At 59.7% G+C, this 16,455-nt stretch overlaps 1 protein-coding gene across 1 annotated transcript; it reads left to right on the forward strand.

The window, feature by feature from the left end:
• Positions 1–1,532: 1,532 nt before the first annotated feature.
• Positions 1,533–16,404, forward strand: SLC25A1 (solute carrier family 25 member 1). The gene is made up of 9 exons (XM_080355181.1): positions 1,533–1,700; positions 12,495–12,602; positions 12,754–12,853; positions 13,067–13,205; positions 13,676–13,760; positions 13,912–14,016; positions 14,422–14,537; positions 14,859–14,932; positions 15,050–16,404. Exons 1-9 carry the CDS (start codon positions 1,610–1,612, stop codon positions 15,162–15,164), a joined length of 933 nt encoding a protein of 310 aa, XP_080211307.1. The 5' UTR covers positions 1,533–1,609; the 3' UTR covers positions 15,165–16,404.
• The last annotated feature ends 51 nt before the right edge of the window (positions 16,405–16,455 follow it).

Here is a 16,455-nt window from a genome sequence, read left to right on the forward strand (position 1 = left end):
GTATTTTCTTAGAACAACATTGTGCACAGGCCTTGATGACTTGATTCGGGGCTCTGTAGGATCCAGTGTTTGTTAAGGTAACCACAGCCTCACTGCAGTGGGTATATGTGTCTACAAGCATACGTGGATATTATGATAATTTGATGGAAAGGTAGTGAGGAGTTGCAGAGATTAGAAATCCAAATGCATTTCCATTTGTTTGCCATCTCTGAAAGGATTTATCTGATTTTTGCCATTCTAATACTGCTAACTTGAACACAGAGTAGCTGCTCTGCATCTGTAACTGGAATTTTTGTTCCTTCCATGTACCCTTCATGTGTCAATTTTGTCCCCTTCCCTGTGCTGGAGGTGGACTTGATGTGAGACCAACCTCAATAGACTTGCCTTCTGTTCTGAAACCATGTACAGTTCTGGCCTCATCTGTGAGTGAGTTCTGCACTGCAAGTATGAATTTGTTTGGTTTTAATCCTGGCAGAACAAAGGTGCTTCAGTTTCCCACATGGTCTCTCTGCAGACGGTTTAGCCACGGAGCCGCAGCTGTCTCACTGCGCTGGAGCTGCGGGGTTTGTGTTCAGGTGAGGCTGGCAGTGGAACCCAGCGGCCTCATTGCTGAGCCTTGTTGAGCAAAAATCATGTCACAAAATGCACAGAGAACAAGTTTCAACAGGAGTGTGATCTACACACAGCTGGGGCAGACTTATTACACAAAACGTTCCCTCTTGGGAATAGGCGCAAGAGAGAACACAGCTCCAGAGCTCCCTGCTTTCTGTGGAATCCCAAAGGGAAAAGAAAAGAGTTAAGGTTTTTTGGCATTCCTATAAATACAGCTGTATTAGTGAAGGCCTCTCTTCCTACTTGTGCAGATAAACACACCACTACTCGTTTTTGCTTTTGCACAGGCTATTTATTTAGTACTTGATAACAAATCCCCTCTTAAAAACATAAACATGATCTGCAACAAGCCTAAGGGTCTGTGTGCTCACTGCCGGTGTTTTGAGGCTGTGTTGGTTTCTCATCTCATTACAAATATGAGGCATTCACATGTGATTAAAACAATGGGAGTTTCCTTGTTTCCCTTTACTCGCTACTGTATTGATTCAAGCAATGGACATGATAGGAACAAAAATACGTGTTTGAAGTGCATTCAGACCGGTAAAGGCTAAATTTACCTTTGTCCAAGAGCAGTGAGTGTACTGTTGTGAAAATCTCAGTGACCGAGTATTTTTTAGGGTGGCTTTTACAGCTAGTCCTGGCTTGCTGTTGTTGAGAGGGGAGGAGGCGGTGTTAGCCGCGTCCTTGTCTGTCGGGGCTGGCAGCTCCGTGCTGCTCCCACGCCGAGGGTTTTTGCCATAGATTTTGGGGAGCAGGGCTACTAGAAACCACCGCTCCCGCGCTGCCGAGGCACAAGCCGCGCTCCGCCGCCCCCCTGCTCCTTTCCCCCGTGGCCCCCGCAGGAGGCCGGTCCCCGCAGGCCGAGCCCCGGGATGCTGCCCCCGCCCCGCCCCTGAGGATGTGACGCCGCCGGGGCCGCCCCTCCGCGGGCGCGGCCCTGAAATACGGCCCGGCCGCCGCCGCCGGGCAGCGCAGGAGCCGCGGCCGCAGCGCGGCCATGCCCGCCCCCGCCGCGCCCCGCAGCCTGGCGGCCGCCGCCCCCGCCGGCAAGGCCAAGCTCACCCACCCTGGCAAGGCCATCCTGGCAGGTAAGCGACCCCCAGCCACTGAGCCCGCCCCGCCCTGGGTGGGTTTACCCGACCGCCGCTGCCAGCGTGGGCATCCGTGCTGGGCGGCGGCTGCCCTGAGCCGTCCCGGGCGCGGCGGCGCCGTCCCCGCAGGTGCCGTGTCCCTGTCACCCCCACCCAGCCTGCGGGGATCGCCCGTGCCCAGCCCGCTCGGGGCTGCTCCCGCCGTGCCAGCCCCAGGGTTGTTCAGGAAATCACCCCACTGCATCCCGGGAGCTGCCCCGCGACGAACCGGGGCTTGTCTTGGGCGGCAGTGACAGAGCTCCGGCAGCTGCATCCCGAGCTGGGGCGGCGGCTCCCGGGCTCCCGCTGCTCCTGGTCACAGTGTCGCTGTGTGGCTGTTCCGACAACCTGTGGCCTGGCTGGGAAGGTGCCGGAGCGCTCACTGCGGTAACGGAGTAAACACTGCGCTTGGGGTAGCTGCGTTGTTCACCAGGGCACGTTTTCACGTTAGCAGGAGGGAGTTGAACTGATGGACGAGGCAGCAGCAGGGGACCTCCTTATGGACCCTCCGGACACGTTAAGGGGGAAAGCTAAAGCGGCAGTGCTCAGGTTGTGCCTGTTCTAGCAGTGTCTCACGTGCTGCTTCGATATGGCTCCACTAATGATTTTCTTGGTCTCTCCTTTGTGTCTCAGCATCAGTCCCCGTGGATCTGGGCATGTTTTCCTTTCCAGTTCTGACCGTTTTCATAGGATCTAAGCAGGCTGCAAGCACAGTAGTAACTGCAGAGTTAATGCCCTTTCTTCTACTTGTAGCTGGTGTGAGCTTCAGCTGAATGGAGTCCAAGACAGTTGCAGGCTTGTTAAACTCCTTTGTAGCTATTCATTAGTTCCCTGGTTTCTCCTGCTGCTCTCGGGACAATTCCCAGAGTGGAGATTCACGTCTTGTCTTTGAAATGAGCCATCACAGCCTCCACACGATTGGCATGTTTAGAGCTTTTGTGTTTTCCAGCCAATTCCCCCACCTACGATTGTGCCTTTGTTCATCTGTCCAACTCTCTGCTCCCAGGGCAGAGCTCCAGCCTCCCATAGAGGGGACGCGGGAGGAGCGAGGTCTGCCTGCCCTCCGGCTGGGCACGGGAACCGAGTCCTGGCTGCTCTGGCTCTGCGGGCCAGCACTGGCCCTGCCTCGGCCATTGGCCTCCCCTCGTGCAGCTCCGGAGAACTGACCGAGACAGCGCTGCGGGGAACGGATGTGAGCGCTGGAGTGTGCAAAGGGTGACGAGGCCTCCGAGGGTCACGTTGCCTGGAGGGGTCTGTGCTGCCAGCCAGGCCACGCGGCTAAAGGGCTGGGGCACGAGGAGGAGGCAGAAGGTGCCTTCTCAGTCAAATGAGACCTTCGGTGAGGCCAAGCTCCTCCAGAGTTCTCTGCTCCTCAGGGGTTTCAAGGTTTGTGCTGCCAGCTCTTCAGAGTGGGTTGTTAGTTCAGGTCTCTTCTTACCCCTTTTATTTAAGGTTTTTTAAATGGGATTTAGTCTAGGTCTAGGATGGGAAGGACAGGCAGCTTGCTCCCCATCCAGTCTTCTGGAGCGAGTCTTTTCCAACTCACTGCCCACATTTGGTGCATGAGGTTGTCACTGCCTGGGCCAGTGTACCAGGAGACGTTCACAGCCCTTGCGTAGGTCTGTAATCAGGGATCATCAGCTGTAGATAGCTTATCAGCACATTCTGAGGGAGGCTGCAGCAGGCTTGTCCTGCTCTCCTCTGCCAGGAAAGTTGCTGTAGGTGTGCCTGGAAGCTGTTCTGGTGTAAAGGAAGGCATGTGGTGCTTGTGGCCTCTGTCAGGTGCCATGTTGGGCAACACAGCACAAAGCTGCACATGCCCCTGCTTGGAAGGGCACTTGTGGGTCTGTGTGAGGCTGCAGAGCTGGAAGAAGGACCCTATTGAGATGCTAGTCTTCTTGCACAAAGCAAATCAGAGTAATTGGTTAACGGGCAGAAGTCCAGCCAAGCCTCTGTGGTATCTAATTGTATTAGAGAACCACATAAATGGGAGAAAGCTGCTGTTAACTCCCTGTGTCCCGGTGTGCTCAGCCCTCCAGCCCCTTGCTGGGGACACGCAGTGCCATTTGTGGCTGCCTCTGCTGACTTTAAGGGGTTTACTGGTGCTCTCAGGATTCTCAACTGTCTGCACAACAGGGCTGTGATCACCAAATCTCAGCCTTCTGGAGAGCTGGAGGTGTTCAAGAAAGACCATTCCTCCTCTGCTGTGCTTCATCTACCTTGTATTGGTGGAGTTAAATAAGCATCCCGTCACCCCGTCGGGGTGCGTATGTGCTCCCAGCCCCTGTGTGTGACTGGGATCCTCTGCCTGGGGGGCACAGCCCGCTCACGCTGCCCAGACCTGAGCAGCTGGGCTGGTTCCCTCCGCACTCACCAATCTTCCCCAGGATTGGTGGCAGCCTAGGCTGCCTCTTCTGAAGAGGTGCAGGTGAAGCTCTGGCTGCCAAGAGCTCTTCTCCTTCAGTTGTCTCAACAGACAAAGTTAAAAATTATTTTGCTAATGGGCTCTTGTTTGTCCAAGCAGCTGTTGTGTGCCAGGGCAGCACTTCACCTTGCTATGACCATGCAGGCTGTGCCGGGGCTGTGTCCCTGTGTGTGGCCGAAGCACACGAAGCCAGCTGGACTGTCCTGGCCAGTTGGGTGGGTGTTGCTGCCAGGACTTGGTCTTGGGGAGCTGCATACAGACTGGGCTCCAGAGAGGGCAGAGCTGAGTGGTTGCATGTCCCTGCTGTTCAACTCCTAGACCACTTTGTGAGGGGAAAAGTCTCCCAGGCTCTAAACTGATGGGACACAGTAGGTTTGGGGGACCTAGCACTGGGTGAGAAGTGATGTGGCTGTAGGACACCAAGGTTAAAAAACTGATAAATATGTAGGTGTAGGCTGAAACAGAAGCTATGTGTTTCCATCTCATCTACTGGCTCAGTTACCTGTTGTAAGGCCAGTATAATTTTCTTGTGAACTCCTGAGCTGGCTTGAGGACCTGCTCGTGTCTCTTCTGCTGGGTTCTCCTGTTCACAGGCATGCCTGGCAGTCCAGCGGTGTCTCCAGCCTCCCTACAGATAGCTGTCAGCTTCTGTGCTGTGGTTTCCATGCAAACCCTTTAGCACACTGAGCTCCTGTCCCTCCCACCAGCCTCCTGCAGGGATGGATGCTGGGTTTTTGGGCACCACAGAGCTGTTAGGTCAGCTCGAGCCAGCCTGTGGTGGACTATTTAGAGCCCGGTGCAAATGGTCTGTGCTATTTTGCAGGCAAACCCCCGCACCCCTGCCCTCCTCCTGAGAACTTTGCTCCTGGTTAGCAGCGGCCATTTGATGAAAGGCTTTGCCAGCCCTGCCCAGAGTTAAGTACAGTCTTGCTCTGTTTTTAGCCAGCTTTGAAGCCTGGGGTCTGCTCCCTCCCATGGAGAAGCTCGCAGCTGCCCTGCTCTCTGCACGGTACCTCTGCTCGCTGTGGTGCACAGTTGCTGTTTGCCTGTACCTAATCCTGGGTGGATGCTGTCCTGCGTGGTGCTTGGTTTGGAAAGAGCTTGCAGTGGTCGTGGCTGTTGTTCCGATGTTTGCCACAGACATTGAGCGCCAGTGGGAAATAGCCGTGGTGTGCACCAGGGTCCCAGGAGGAGCGTGGGCAGGAGGGAGTGGGGCCTGCAGGGTCGTGCATGGAGCACATGGAGCTCAGGATCACATGAGAGACAAAGCAGTAATTAGAGCTTCAGTTTCTTTTTCTTTATCGTTCTCTTGATACGATCTTTTCTTAGGAAATGCTGTACCTGCAGAGGAGAGGGGTTCAGGGGCCGGGTGTGAAAGCTGAGACTTGCTTCTTGCAGAGTAGGGCTCCTTTCCCTCAAGTCAAGCCTACCTGGGTTTCCAGGGCCATTGCCCTCCTGGGAGGGTGGAAGGGAGGTTGTGCTTCTGCCAATGGCCGTGGTTCAGCACAGTCCCTGGCTTTTAGGTGGGTCCCTGGTGCTCACAGCAGAGTGGGGCATGTTCCCCCCTCGATGCTGAGCTGGGGGAGCGAGTGGTGGGCTGAACAGGGCTCTGGGGGAGGATTGGCGAGTGCGGAGGGAGCCAGTCTTGCCAAGTCTGCTGGCCCTTGGTGCATCGCGCCTGGCTGTGGTTTCCCCTGCGGCTGCCTCCGCTGGCTGTCTCTGCCTGGGGAGCAAGGAAGGAGCACGCTGGCCATGACTGTGTCCTTGCCCGCCTGCGAGCCCTTGTGGACTGCAGCTGGTGCGGAAACCTAGAGCAGCCCCGAGTCTTCTGGTGGGAAGAGGCTGTTGGCCCCAGGGCTGGGAAACCACAGTGGGGTGCCCAGCTTCTTTGGCGTGAACAAATTCTGTGTGAGCTGGGCTTAACCTTGAGCTTCAAAATGTGAGCTTCTGAGCTTTTCGCGTGCCTGACGCTCTGCTTGACATTCTGCAGGCAACCATTTTCTCTGGGTTGACGTAAATGATCGGAAGGAGCCATCCATCTCCCCGAGGCGATGAGCATCGTGAGCTGACAGCTCAGGGATGTTGCGGCGTCTCCCATCTCTGATGGCCCTGCGCGGTGCATGCCAATGCAGCCTGCCTGGGCGGTGTGGCCCTGTCCTTGTGCCCTGAGGTCTCAGGTCACATCCTGACAACAGGGGTTGGTTTCTTGCCGTATCTTCTTTCTCCCTGTGCTCCAGTGCCCGGTACAGCCATCATTCCCCTGTGCTGGTGGCCAGGAGACCAGACTAGGGGAAGCTTCAGTCCCAGCAGTGGCTCCTTCACCCAGTTACAGGGCTGTACTGGGGAAAGCATTCTTCAGCCCTGGGCTCTGACGTCCGGTCCCTGTTGCTCGTCTTCAGAAAGGTTTTTAGCACTGATAAAGTAGGTGTCTGAAGCGGGTGGTGGGCTGGCCGGGAGCCGAGTGTGCGGGCAGTGACGAGAAGGTGAGTTGTTGAGTTGGGACGGATAACTTGGCAAGTCCCCGAGGGTGGATTCAGCACCGAAGGCAGGTGATGCTGTGACTGTGACCAAAGGCAATGGCTTTTGCCATCATACTCACAGCCAAGAAGTTTAAAATGTAGGAATTATTTATTACAATATTAGCCCATCAAGAAGTATATGCAAAGAGGAGATGAATGAGCAGGTTGTGAAAGGACAGCCTGTTGAAATAGGATGTTTCCAGTAAAATTAGGGACAAATTACTCCATCCCAGTCCACAGCATTATCTGCAGCGCTGTTTGCATGGGGCTGTTTACCCACCCGATGGCACAGGGCACAGAGAGGCGCATTTCATGTTTGTCAATCCGTGTATCCCCGCTGAGAGGATCAGACTTTGGCCAGCCTGGCCATAGCACGCTCCCATGACGAAAGCGGCCATGTGTGTATTTACCGATGGACACACTGAAGCCCTGTGCCCCCTGCCAGCCTTGTCCCCATCAGATAGGAGACTTTCCAGAGCCCTTGGCCCCAGGGCAGGGGATGGATGCCCTGAGACAGACTGGCCTGCTGCAGGATGTGTTTTTGTCCTTTTAACCAAAACACTGGGAATCCTTTGGCAATTTGGTTTGGGGAAGCAGCCCTCCCCAGTCTCAGTGCTGTGTAACTCCTTACTCCACAGAGCAGCCCCTGTGGTGGTTTTCCTCAAGGACGGGGCTGCGGATGGGCGGTGAAGGGCTGTGGGTGGCAGGAGGAGGTGTCCAGGTGAGGACCATGGTGCCAGCCCTGCCGAAGGCTGGGAGAGTGCTGGCAGATTCTGCAGCAAGGCGCCTGCCTGCCCCCGAGCCGGGCTCTGCCCCTGAGCCCATTTCGCAAGATGGCCCGTGGTGGGACGATGCGGGGAGGGTGGAGCCCGTTGAACCCGTTTCACCACTGCAGGCATGGCAGGATTTCTCCACTGCCTTTATCTGGGTTATTAATGGATGGCTCAAGAGCAGCAGGGATGGCTGCCAGGAGGGTCGGTCCCTCGGCAGAGAACCGGGATGAGCTGGAGGTGGGCATTTCTGGCTTCCTTTTTTGTAGCACCCTGCTGGTCTCTGATTCTTTTATTATTTTTCATTTCCCCAGCTCTGGAGGCAATCGGATGATGGGGAAGGGCAGCCGGTCCCCTGGTGAGGGTCGGAACCACAAGCACAGCACACAGGAGGCAGCACACTGTGTCTGCAGTGTCTGCTCCGTGTCCCGAGTCTCAGCGGCTCAGCTCACCCCATACACCTGCACCTTCTGCAGGTGGGCCGGGTGAACAGGAGGGAGCACGGGGGTCAGCTTTTGCTGGTGCTCTGGGGCGCAGCTGGAAGCCTGTTTGTCCATTCCCACCCCCCTGAGCCACGCAGGAAGGGCACGCTCCAGGGGAGGGCTCGGCGAGAGAGAGCTCTGCTGCTTTGCTTCCAGACCCTTAGGAATAATTTCTCCTGGCCTGAAAGGGTGCTGTGAAATCTGAAGTTAAAAGAAGCTTTCTGTATGGAAATCAGGTGCTTGTGTATCTTTGTGTGAAATTGCCCTTAAAATGGAGAGGCTGAAACTGCTCTCCAGGTGCCCACTTCTCATCAGAGCTGCACAGAGACCTGCCGCTTTTGCAGGCGCAGGCACTCGCGGGAGTGGCAGAGGGTCAGTGCCACCTCCTGCCCCTCTGCGGCTCCCAGACGGGGCGGCGGGTGCCTGCAGGGCCGCTTGTCTCCAGCTGGGGGTTTGCAAGGGGTGGCAGTGCCAGCCCTGGCTGCGCAGCCCTGGTTTGTGTCGGTCCCCAGGACTCTGCTCGTGTTCCCCGCGGTGGCTGTGTCCTCCTGCCCTTGGCGCCCACGCTGTCCTGGGCACTGGAGCTGGGGTCCCTGGGACAGGCTGGCTGGGGCTGGATGGTGGTGTCCCCAGAAGCTGCCTGCTAACGAGGTTTGGGGTCATTAGCTGAACCTGTGTGCGCCGATGCCATCACGTGCTGTGCCAGAATTGCAGTGGCAGCACCCCCCCGCTGTCCCCAAACCCTCTTCTCCTCCCTGCCAGCTCCTCAGTGGGGTCTAAGGCTGTGGCCATGTCCTCAGATAACTCTGCTCGCCACTCCACAAAGAGGAGCTACACTTTTTCTGGGAAAACCATGCCAAGTGGCTGACAAACAGGTATTTTTCCCTTCTCCCCCCTGGGCTGTGGGGTCAGGGTTGCTGGCAGCTGTGTCCTTGCAGGCTTGCTGGAGGTAGGGAGCAATTCCCAGTGCCAGGACTGGGATCCCCCCGCCAGAGCCACCTTCTGTGGGGCTGGGCAGAGCGACCTTCCCTGAAGGACGTGCTCTGTCCGCTGGCTCCGCTGCATCCAGCTCACAGCCGAGAGCCTTGGCTCGGCGGCCGGGCTGCCCCGCTTGCTCTTTCACCTCCCGAGCGCTCGCTGCCGGCTGCTCTTGCTGACTCTGTGGTGTTGCAAGAGCTCAAGCTGCTGGTTAAAGTCCGGGTAAACAGGTCGCAAAGCCCTCGGCAGCCCCGGCGAGGGAGGGGGTTGGAAGGAGCTGCTGTTCACAGGCAGTGGGGTGATTTATTGCGTAGAATGAGGTTTCCGCTGGAATAAAACTGTGTCAGGAGAGGACACTCGGCAGCAGAGCGGGACCTCTGATGGGCCTCGCCTCCAGAGAGGGAAGGAGCTGCAGGCAGGGGCTGTGCTGCTCTGCCTCTCTGCGGGCAGAGGAAAACAGGATAAAATTGCCTCAAGTCACAGTGTGCCTGCAGTCCCTGCTGCGTGCCCCTTCCTGTGGGATCTGGGGCAGGGAGGGGACCTGGCAGCGCATGTCCCTGAGCAGGACGAGGGGGAACATCCTCCCCTGGGTGCGTTTCCCTGGCCAGACCTGTTCCCCTGCCCTGGGGTGTGTGTGTGTGTGCGGCTGCCTGAGATGGAGCTGTGCTGTGGCAGAGCAGCCTTTGGGCAGCCCTGGCACCCCAGAGGCAGCCAGTTCTCAAGAGGGGCGTGCTGTCCCTTTGCTGGGGCACTTCATGGGCTCCATGATGCCTGTGGATGTGACTTTGCCAGCAGGATGCCGGGCAGAGCCTCCTTGCCTCCCCTGCATGGGCAAACGTCATTAATCCCAGTGGCTGCAGAGGCTGGGGGCAGGTTGCAGGAGGTGCGGCGTCCCTCTCTGTGCCATTTGGTGCTGTGAGCCAGGGTGCCCCTGGACTGGTGCTTGTCCTGAATGTTTCCCTGCTGTCTGGCTCTTGAAAGTGCTGAGGTAGCAGTTGGTGCTGGGGGAGCAAGAGGAAATAAACAATTATGGCTCTTAAAATGTCCAGCACTGGAGGTGTGCAGTGCAGGAGGGAGGGCAGCGGCCTTGGCAGCACCTGGGATTTCTTGTGGCTGTGGTGGCAGCGAGGCTGGTGGCACACTGGTGTGTAGTGGCACGGAGAGGTGCCAGCTGGTGCTGGGCTTTTGGGGACCATTGTGCCCAGCTGGAGGATGCTGTTCCTCATAACACTGCTCACTGGGGACCCACCAGCTGCTCTGCAGGAGCTGTTTGGATTTGCAGGAGAAATGACAGTGCTCGGCGAGCCCCGTGCCATGGGACTGGCAGCATCTGCCGCCTCTGACGGACATGCCAAGGGCAAGAAAGGGTTGAGGGGGCAGCAGGAGAGCTCTGGGGAACCTGGGGATATGGTGGCTGTTCTCCTGTGGTGTCCCAGCGTGAGCTGGCCTGGCCGCAGCTCCCACCCACACTGCCAGCACAGAGTACTGCAGAGGCCTAAGGGCTGTTGGTGGTTGCCCATGGCTGCCTCCTGGGAGGCGCCTGCCTGGCCCGGGCTGAGCAGCTCCAGCCCTTCCTGGGAACGGGGGAAAACAAGGAGCCTTTGTGTGCTGCGGCAGAGCTGGGCTGGCCTGCTGCCTGGCCCCAGCGCCCACGGGGCTTGGGTGCTGCCAGGCTGGGCTGGTGGGTCCTGCCCTCAGGGTGGGGGACTGGCGCTGGGTGCTGTGGTGTCCCTGTCCCTGCAGTGCCAGTGGGAGGAGAGGGGATGCTCATGGAGCACGAGACTGGGCTTTCTCGTCATCCTGGGTTGTGCTGGGTGCTTAAAAGGCTCTGTGAGGACAAGTGCAGCCCCCTGCTTCTGTGCCTGGGGGAGACAAGCCAGGACAAGGCTGTTGTATGGTGGGTGCTGCCCCGCTGCAGCAGGGAGTGCAGCCAGGCTTCTTGCCTCTCCCTCCAGAAGGACACGGCAGAGAGAAGGCAGTGGTGTCCTGGGGGATGCCAGCCTGCCCTGTGGGATGTCCCCATGCTGGGCAGGTGGCTTCGCTGGTGGCACTCTGCAGGGGAAAGCTGGAGGCAGTGCCAGAGGGCTAAAGGGTCTCTCTTGTAGATTTGGAAGCCATACAAAAGAAATAAGACTTTGTGAGAAACCTCCGTGGTCGAAAGAGCTGGGGATACTTGCTGCTGTCACGGGAAGCGGCTGTGGGCCGGGTGTCCCCTATCAGGGTCCCCTCACAGGGTACTTTGGCGGGTGCTGATAAGCCGAGCTGTGCTGTGCCGTGTTGTGCTGTGGCTGCACTTTGCCTCAGAGCAGGATAACCCACTGCCGCACCCTGCCCCTGCGCTGGCCCTGCTCGCGGTGGCAGCATGTCCCTCCTCTGGGGACACCAGCATGTCCCCAGGCTGGTGTGGGGTTGTGCCAGCGAGGCTGCGTGCTGGGGGTGGCTGTGACAGGAGCCACAGCGCTGCTGAGTCACGCTGAGATGTGGCTGGGCTGGTGGAGGCGCGATGGGAGACCTGTCCCTGACTGGGAACTGGCAGCCGACCTGACCCTGTGCCAGACTGTGTCCTGCAAGACCGGGTCCTGAGTCGCCCTCCCCAGGCGAGGAGCCAGGAGGCCTTTGGGGGCTGCTGTGGTGGGTGCCCAGCCCCAGCGGCAGCACCCGGGCCTCCCGGCGTTGCACGGTGCAGTGACTGGTCCCTGGCAGGGTCTTTGCCTCAGTGCTGGCTCCTGGCTTGGCATGCAGTGGCGTTTGGCCCTGTGAGACATGGGGCAGCCTGGCTCAGCCCCACGCTTCCTCCAGCAGTGGCACAAAGAGCTCCCACTGCGCTTTGGTGCAGGGAACCGCGCTGTGCAGCCATTCTCTGGCTGGCTGGGGCTCAGCCTGGCTCCCCTGGACCCACAGCCCAGCGGGGTCGGCTCTGCTGCCCCAGGGCAGCTCATGGCAGGGCTGACTGTGGCACTTCAGCCACGCCAAGGGGAGCCAGACCCTGAGAGCCAGCATTGCTTGGTGCCGGGGTGTTGATGCGTCCCCAGGTTGTGGTGGGAAAGGCTTTGGCCGGTGTAATCAGCACCCAGCAGTCGCCACTGCGTGAGCTCTGGGCAGCTGGATGGGCTTGATGATAATTGCACTTCATGCTGGCACGGCCAGGTCTGCCAATGGGCTCCTGCTGGTGCTGGAGGAGCAGTACCAGGGCTCTTGCAGCTCTGTGGGACTCTGCTGGGTTTATAAATCCCTGTACTGGCAGCTCAAGCTGTGGAGTGTAGGGTTCTAGAGGGAGAGGGGTGCCTTTGAGGGATAAATAATGCTGAAACCACCATGTGTACAGTGTTTTGCCCGGTTTTCCCACCACTTTCACCCACCTCCTTGCCAGCTCTTACCATGGCCAGGCAGCAATGCCAGGTTGGCACGGGGCCCTGCTGCTATGTGAAGTCCCCAGGCAAGGACAGGGACACCACGTCCCAGCCCAGACCTGGCTGCCAGAGGTCTCAGGCTCAGCCGTCACGGAGCTGGCAGCAGCCACGCGGTGCTGGATGGGCATGGTGCTGCTCCCGGCCCCAGTGTCCTCCCTGTCCCCCCAGGTGGCCTGGCCGGAGGGATCGAGATCTGCATCACATTCCCCACCGAGTATGTGAAGACGCAGCTGCAGCTGGACGAGAAGGCAAACCCTCCTCGCTACAAGGGCATCGGTGAGCCTGTGCCTGGTGCTACCCCAACTCACTGGCCAGATCCAGGGGTTACCGGGGCCCTGGCTGGCGCTGGGGGGAGCGGGGTTTGGTGGGGGCAGCGCGGTGGCCCTGGCGTGGCAGGTGACGGCAGTGCCGCTGTGCTCTGCTGCAGGGGATTGTGTGAAGCAGACTGTCCGTGACCATGGCATCCGGGGGCTGTACCGGGGGCTCAGCTCGCTGGTGTACGGCTCCATCCCCAAGGCAGCCGTCAGGTAGGTGTCCCCCATGGCATGGGGTGAGCACGGGGGGACCCCGGGTGGCAGCAAGTGTGGGGGTGGGTTTGGCCTCGACGTCCCCAGCGGCACTTTGCCGAATCGGGTGCTTTCCCGCACTGGGAAGGTGGGCGGCTGCCAGGGACGGACCCAGGGCGGGGGGGCAGCCCCCTGGCCGGGTGCCTGGGGGTTGGCACGGCGGCTCCTCCGCAGGTTTGGGATGTTCGAGTTCCTCAGCAACCAGATGAGAGATGAGCAGGGGCGGCTGGACAGCACGCGGGGCCTCGTCTGCGGGCTGGGCGCCGGCGTGGCCGAGGCCGTGGTGGTGGTCTGCCCCATGGAGACCATAAAGGTGGGTGGGAGGCAGCTGCCGGTGTCCCTGCCCTGGCACCCCTCCCTGGGAATGGGCTTTTGGGGGGCAGCTCTCCAGCAAGCCAAGGGCCACGTGGGTTTGCTTGGGCTGGTTTTGTAGGGGAAGAGCTGGTGCTGGAAAGCCCCATGGAGAGGTCAGACCCAGCAGCCATGGCCCCTTCCCCGCTCTGGGGAGGAGCCCCCCACCTGGGAACCATCCTGTGCCCATTTCTGGGCTGTAATACCTGTGCAGTCACTCACAGAGGTGGTTTCCCGGGTTCTGCTCTGCAAAACACGCCACTGGCCGTGGGCGCAGGCTTCACCGTGACCTCACCCCGCATTGCCTGGCCTCGTGGGTCGGCTCGGCTCTTGGGACCGTCCCCAGGGCAAGGCAGGAGGTGTCTGGCAGCTCTTCGGGGCTGTCGCATCCCCCCTCACCTCAGCCAGGACGAGCGTGTTGTCTCCCCACAGGTGAAGTTTATCCATGACCAGTGCTCCCCCAAGCCCAAATACCGTGGCTTCTTCCACGGCGTCCGGGAGATCGTTCGGGAACAGGGTGAGTCCTGGGGAGTCAATGTCCTGTTCCCCCGCAGGGCTTCCATGTGGAGGAGCCAGGAGTGGGTGCAGGCTGGGACCAGCCGCCTGGGGAGGTTTTTCTGTGCCCGGGTGAGGCTGGTGCTGCCCTCCAACGCCTTCTCTTGCTGCAGGACTAAAGGGGACCTACCAGGGTTTAACCGCAACCGTCCTCAAGCAAGGATCGAACCAGGCCATCCGCTTCTTCGTCATGACCTCCCTCAAGAACTGGTACAAAGGTACGGTGTCACCATCCCCCAGGCACCCCGGCTGCACTGCTGGCTCCCGAGTCCATCCTTGGGAGCCAAGCTTGGGCTTTCCACCAGCATATCCTTTGCTTCTCGTGGCTCAGCCTCTCACGATGGAGGGAGGTGAAAGCCAGGGCAAGGGGGCCTCAGCTTGAGAGGCTGAAGCGTCCCAGTGCTGGAGCATCACCTCCACTCCCACCCTGGGCTCCCCAGTGCTGTGTGGGCTCTGGGATACCGGTGCCACTGGACAGTCCCCTCTAAATGCCCTGGTCCCCCAGCACAGCACCAGCCCTGACCATGAGCAGCCAGACCTGAGACCTTCTTTGTGGGCTCCCTCAGGGATATTGTGCTTCACCCCCCCCCACCACTCTGCCCTCAACCTCTCCTCCTTCCCAGGGGATGATCCCAACAAGGTCATCAACCCCTTCGTCACGGGGGTGTTTGGAGCCCTTGCTGGAGCTGCAAGTGTCTTCGGCAACACCCCCTTGGACGTGGTGAAGACCAGGATGCAGGTACAGCACCAGGGTGTAGTGTGGGGCTGCTCTGCCTGCAGCAGGCTGGGGTCACAGGCTGTCCAGGGGCTGTTTTGTGCAGCCCCCAGGGCAGGGACACAATGCTGGTGAAGTTCGGGAGATGTCTGGGGATGCTGCACCCTCACAGCTGGGCTGTGGGGGTGCTGGGTAGTGTTGGCACGGAAGTGGGTGCATCCCTGCAGGTTTGGTGGCCCGCAGCAGGGCATGGGGACTGCTTCCTCCTGGCACACCCCCAGCTCCCTGCCTCCCCCCCGAAACCTCCCCGGACGTGCCTCTGACCCAGCTTTTCCCATCCGGCAGGGGCTGGAAGCGCACAAGTACAAGAGCACCTGGGACTGCGCCTACCAGATCATGAAATACGAAGGGCCCCTGGCGTAAGTCCTGCGGTGGGGGTGAGCAAAGGGGGGCACAGAGCGGGGCCAGTGGAGAGGATGGGCGGGGAAGGGGCTGCGAGGGCCCCCAGCCCCACGGCTCCCCTCTGTCCCTGGCAGGTTTTACAAGGGCACGGTGCCTCGCCTGGGCCGCGTCTGCCTCGACGTGGCCATCGTCTTCGTCATCTACGACGAGGTGGTCAAGTTCCTCAACAAGGTGTGGAAAACGGACTGAGGGGGCCGGCCGGGGCAGCCCCCCCGCCTCGCCCCACGGGGTGCAGCTGGAGAGCCGTGACCAAGCCCACAGCTGCCCGGGGCCAGGTCTGCCCCATGCCCACACCCTCCCCAAAACCCCGCCACCTCCATGTTTAGGAACAGGTTCTGGAGCAGGTTTAGTTATCAGTTGTGTGCTGAAAAGAGCAGGGAGGGAGCCATATCCCATCACCCAGACCCCCAGCACCCCGGTTATACCCGCCCTGATTCCCTGGTGACACTTCCCCATGGTCCTGCATCACCTGTAAGATTATCCAGGGTGAGGTGTCCCTGGGGACAGTGGCCCTGCTCCCCCAGGGCCTCCAGCAGCCAGAAGCTGCCGGCTGCCTTGGGGCCAGCACTTTTTGGGGGTGTTGAGAGCCCCTCGGAGCCTTTGGGGTACAATGGCCAAGCTGTGCACCAGGCATCACAGCTGGCAGAGGCTCCTGGAGCTGACCCTGCCAGCTCGGAGCAATGCTCTGGGTTGCACAGCAGCACTGGGGGGGCCCACCAGCCCTGCCCGCCCTGGGATGGGAAGGCAGTGACCCACTGGTGCGGGCCCAGGCTCCCGCCTCCCTGCCAGCGCTGGGCCCCGGGGTGCAGCCTCCCAGCCCCAGTTCCCACTCACCCCGGGCTGCTGAGCAGTTGCTGCCCAAAATTGCACGTGCAGCCAGGCCTTTAGTTCTCTCGCTGTGGGGCCGGGGTTGGGGTGAGCCAGGTGCCCCCAGCACTTGCTGTTTACAGTTGAGACATGTTCACAGGCCGGGGCGGGGAGGCACAGCTCCATGCCACAGACTTGGTCCCTTGGCCGGGCGTGCAAACCCCTTCTTCTGCCACATTCCCACCATCTGCCCTCTCGCTGCGGCCCCGTAGGTAATCCCGTAGCTTTCGGAGCTTCATGCTGACCCACTAACCCCCGTGGCCATGGGGCTGGAGCCCTGCCCTGCCCCACACCAGGCATGGCCATGCCAGATTTGTGCCAAACTTCCCGTCAAGGAGCCGGGGGGTTGCGGGAGCTGGGGCTTGCCCTGTCCCTCCTCCCTCCTGTCCCCAGTGACATATACAGCCTTAACGCAGGAGGGCGAAGGAGGAGAAGTAAAGCCTGGGCACGGTTTACCTGCGGCTTTCTGCTCTGAAGCCACTTGAGGGTTGGGTTTATGTTTTTTTTTTTTATTATTATTCTGTTTTACATTCGCAATTTGAATAAAGTCAGTCTGGCTTTAGCAGCTGTGTTGGTGTCAGGGCTGTGCTGAGTGGGCAGCGAGCAGCTCCTG

Source organism: Nesoenas mayeri (genome assembly GCF_963082525.1).
Source record: "Nesoenas mayeri genome assembly, chromosome: 17".
NCBI lineage: Eukaryota > Metazoa > Chordata > Aves > Columbiformes > Columbidae > Nesoenas > Nesoenas mayeri.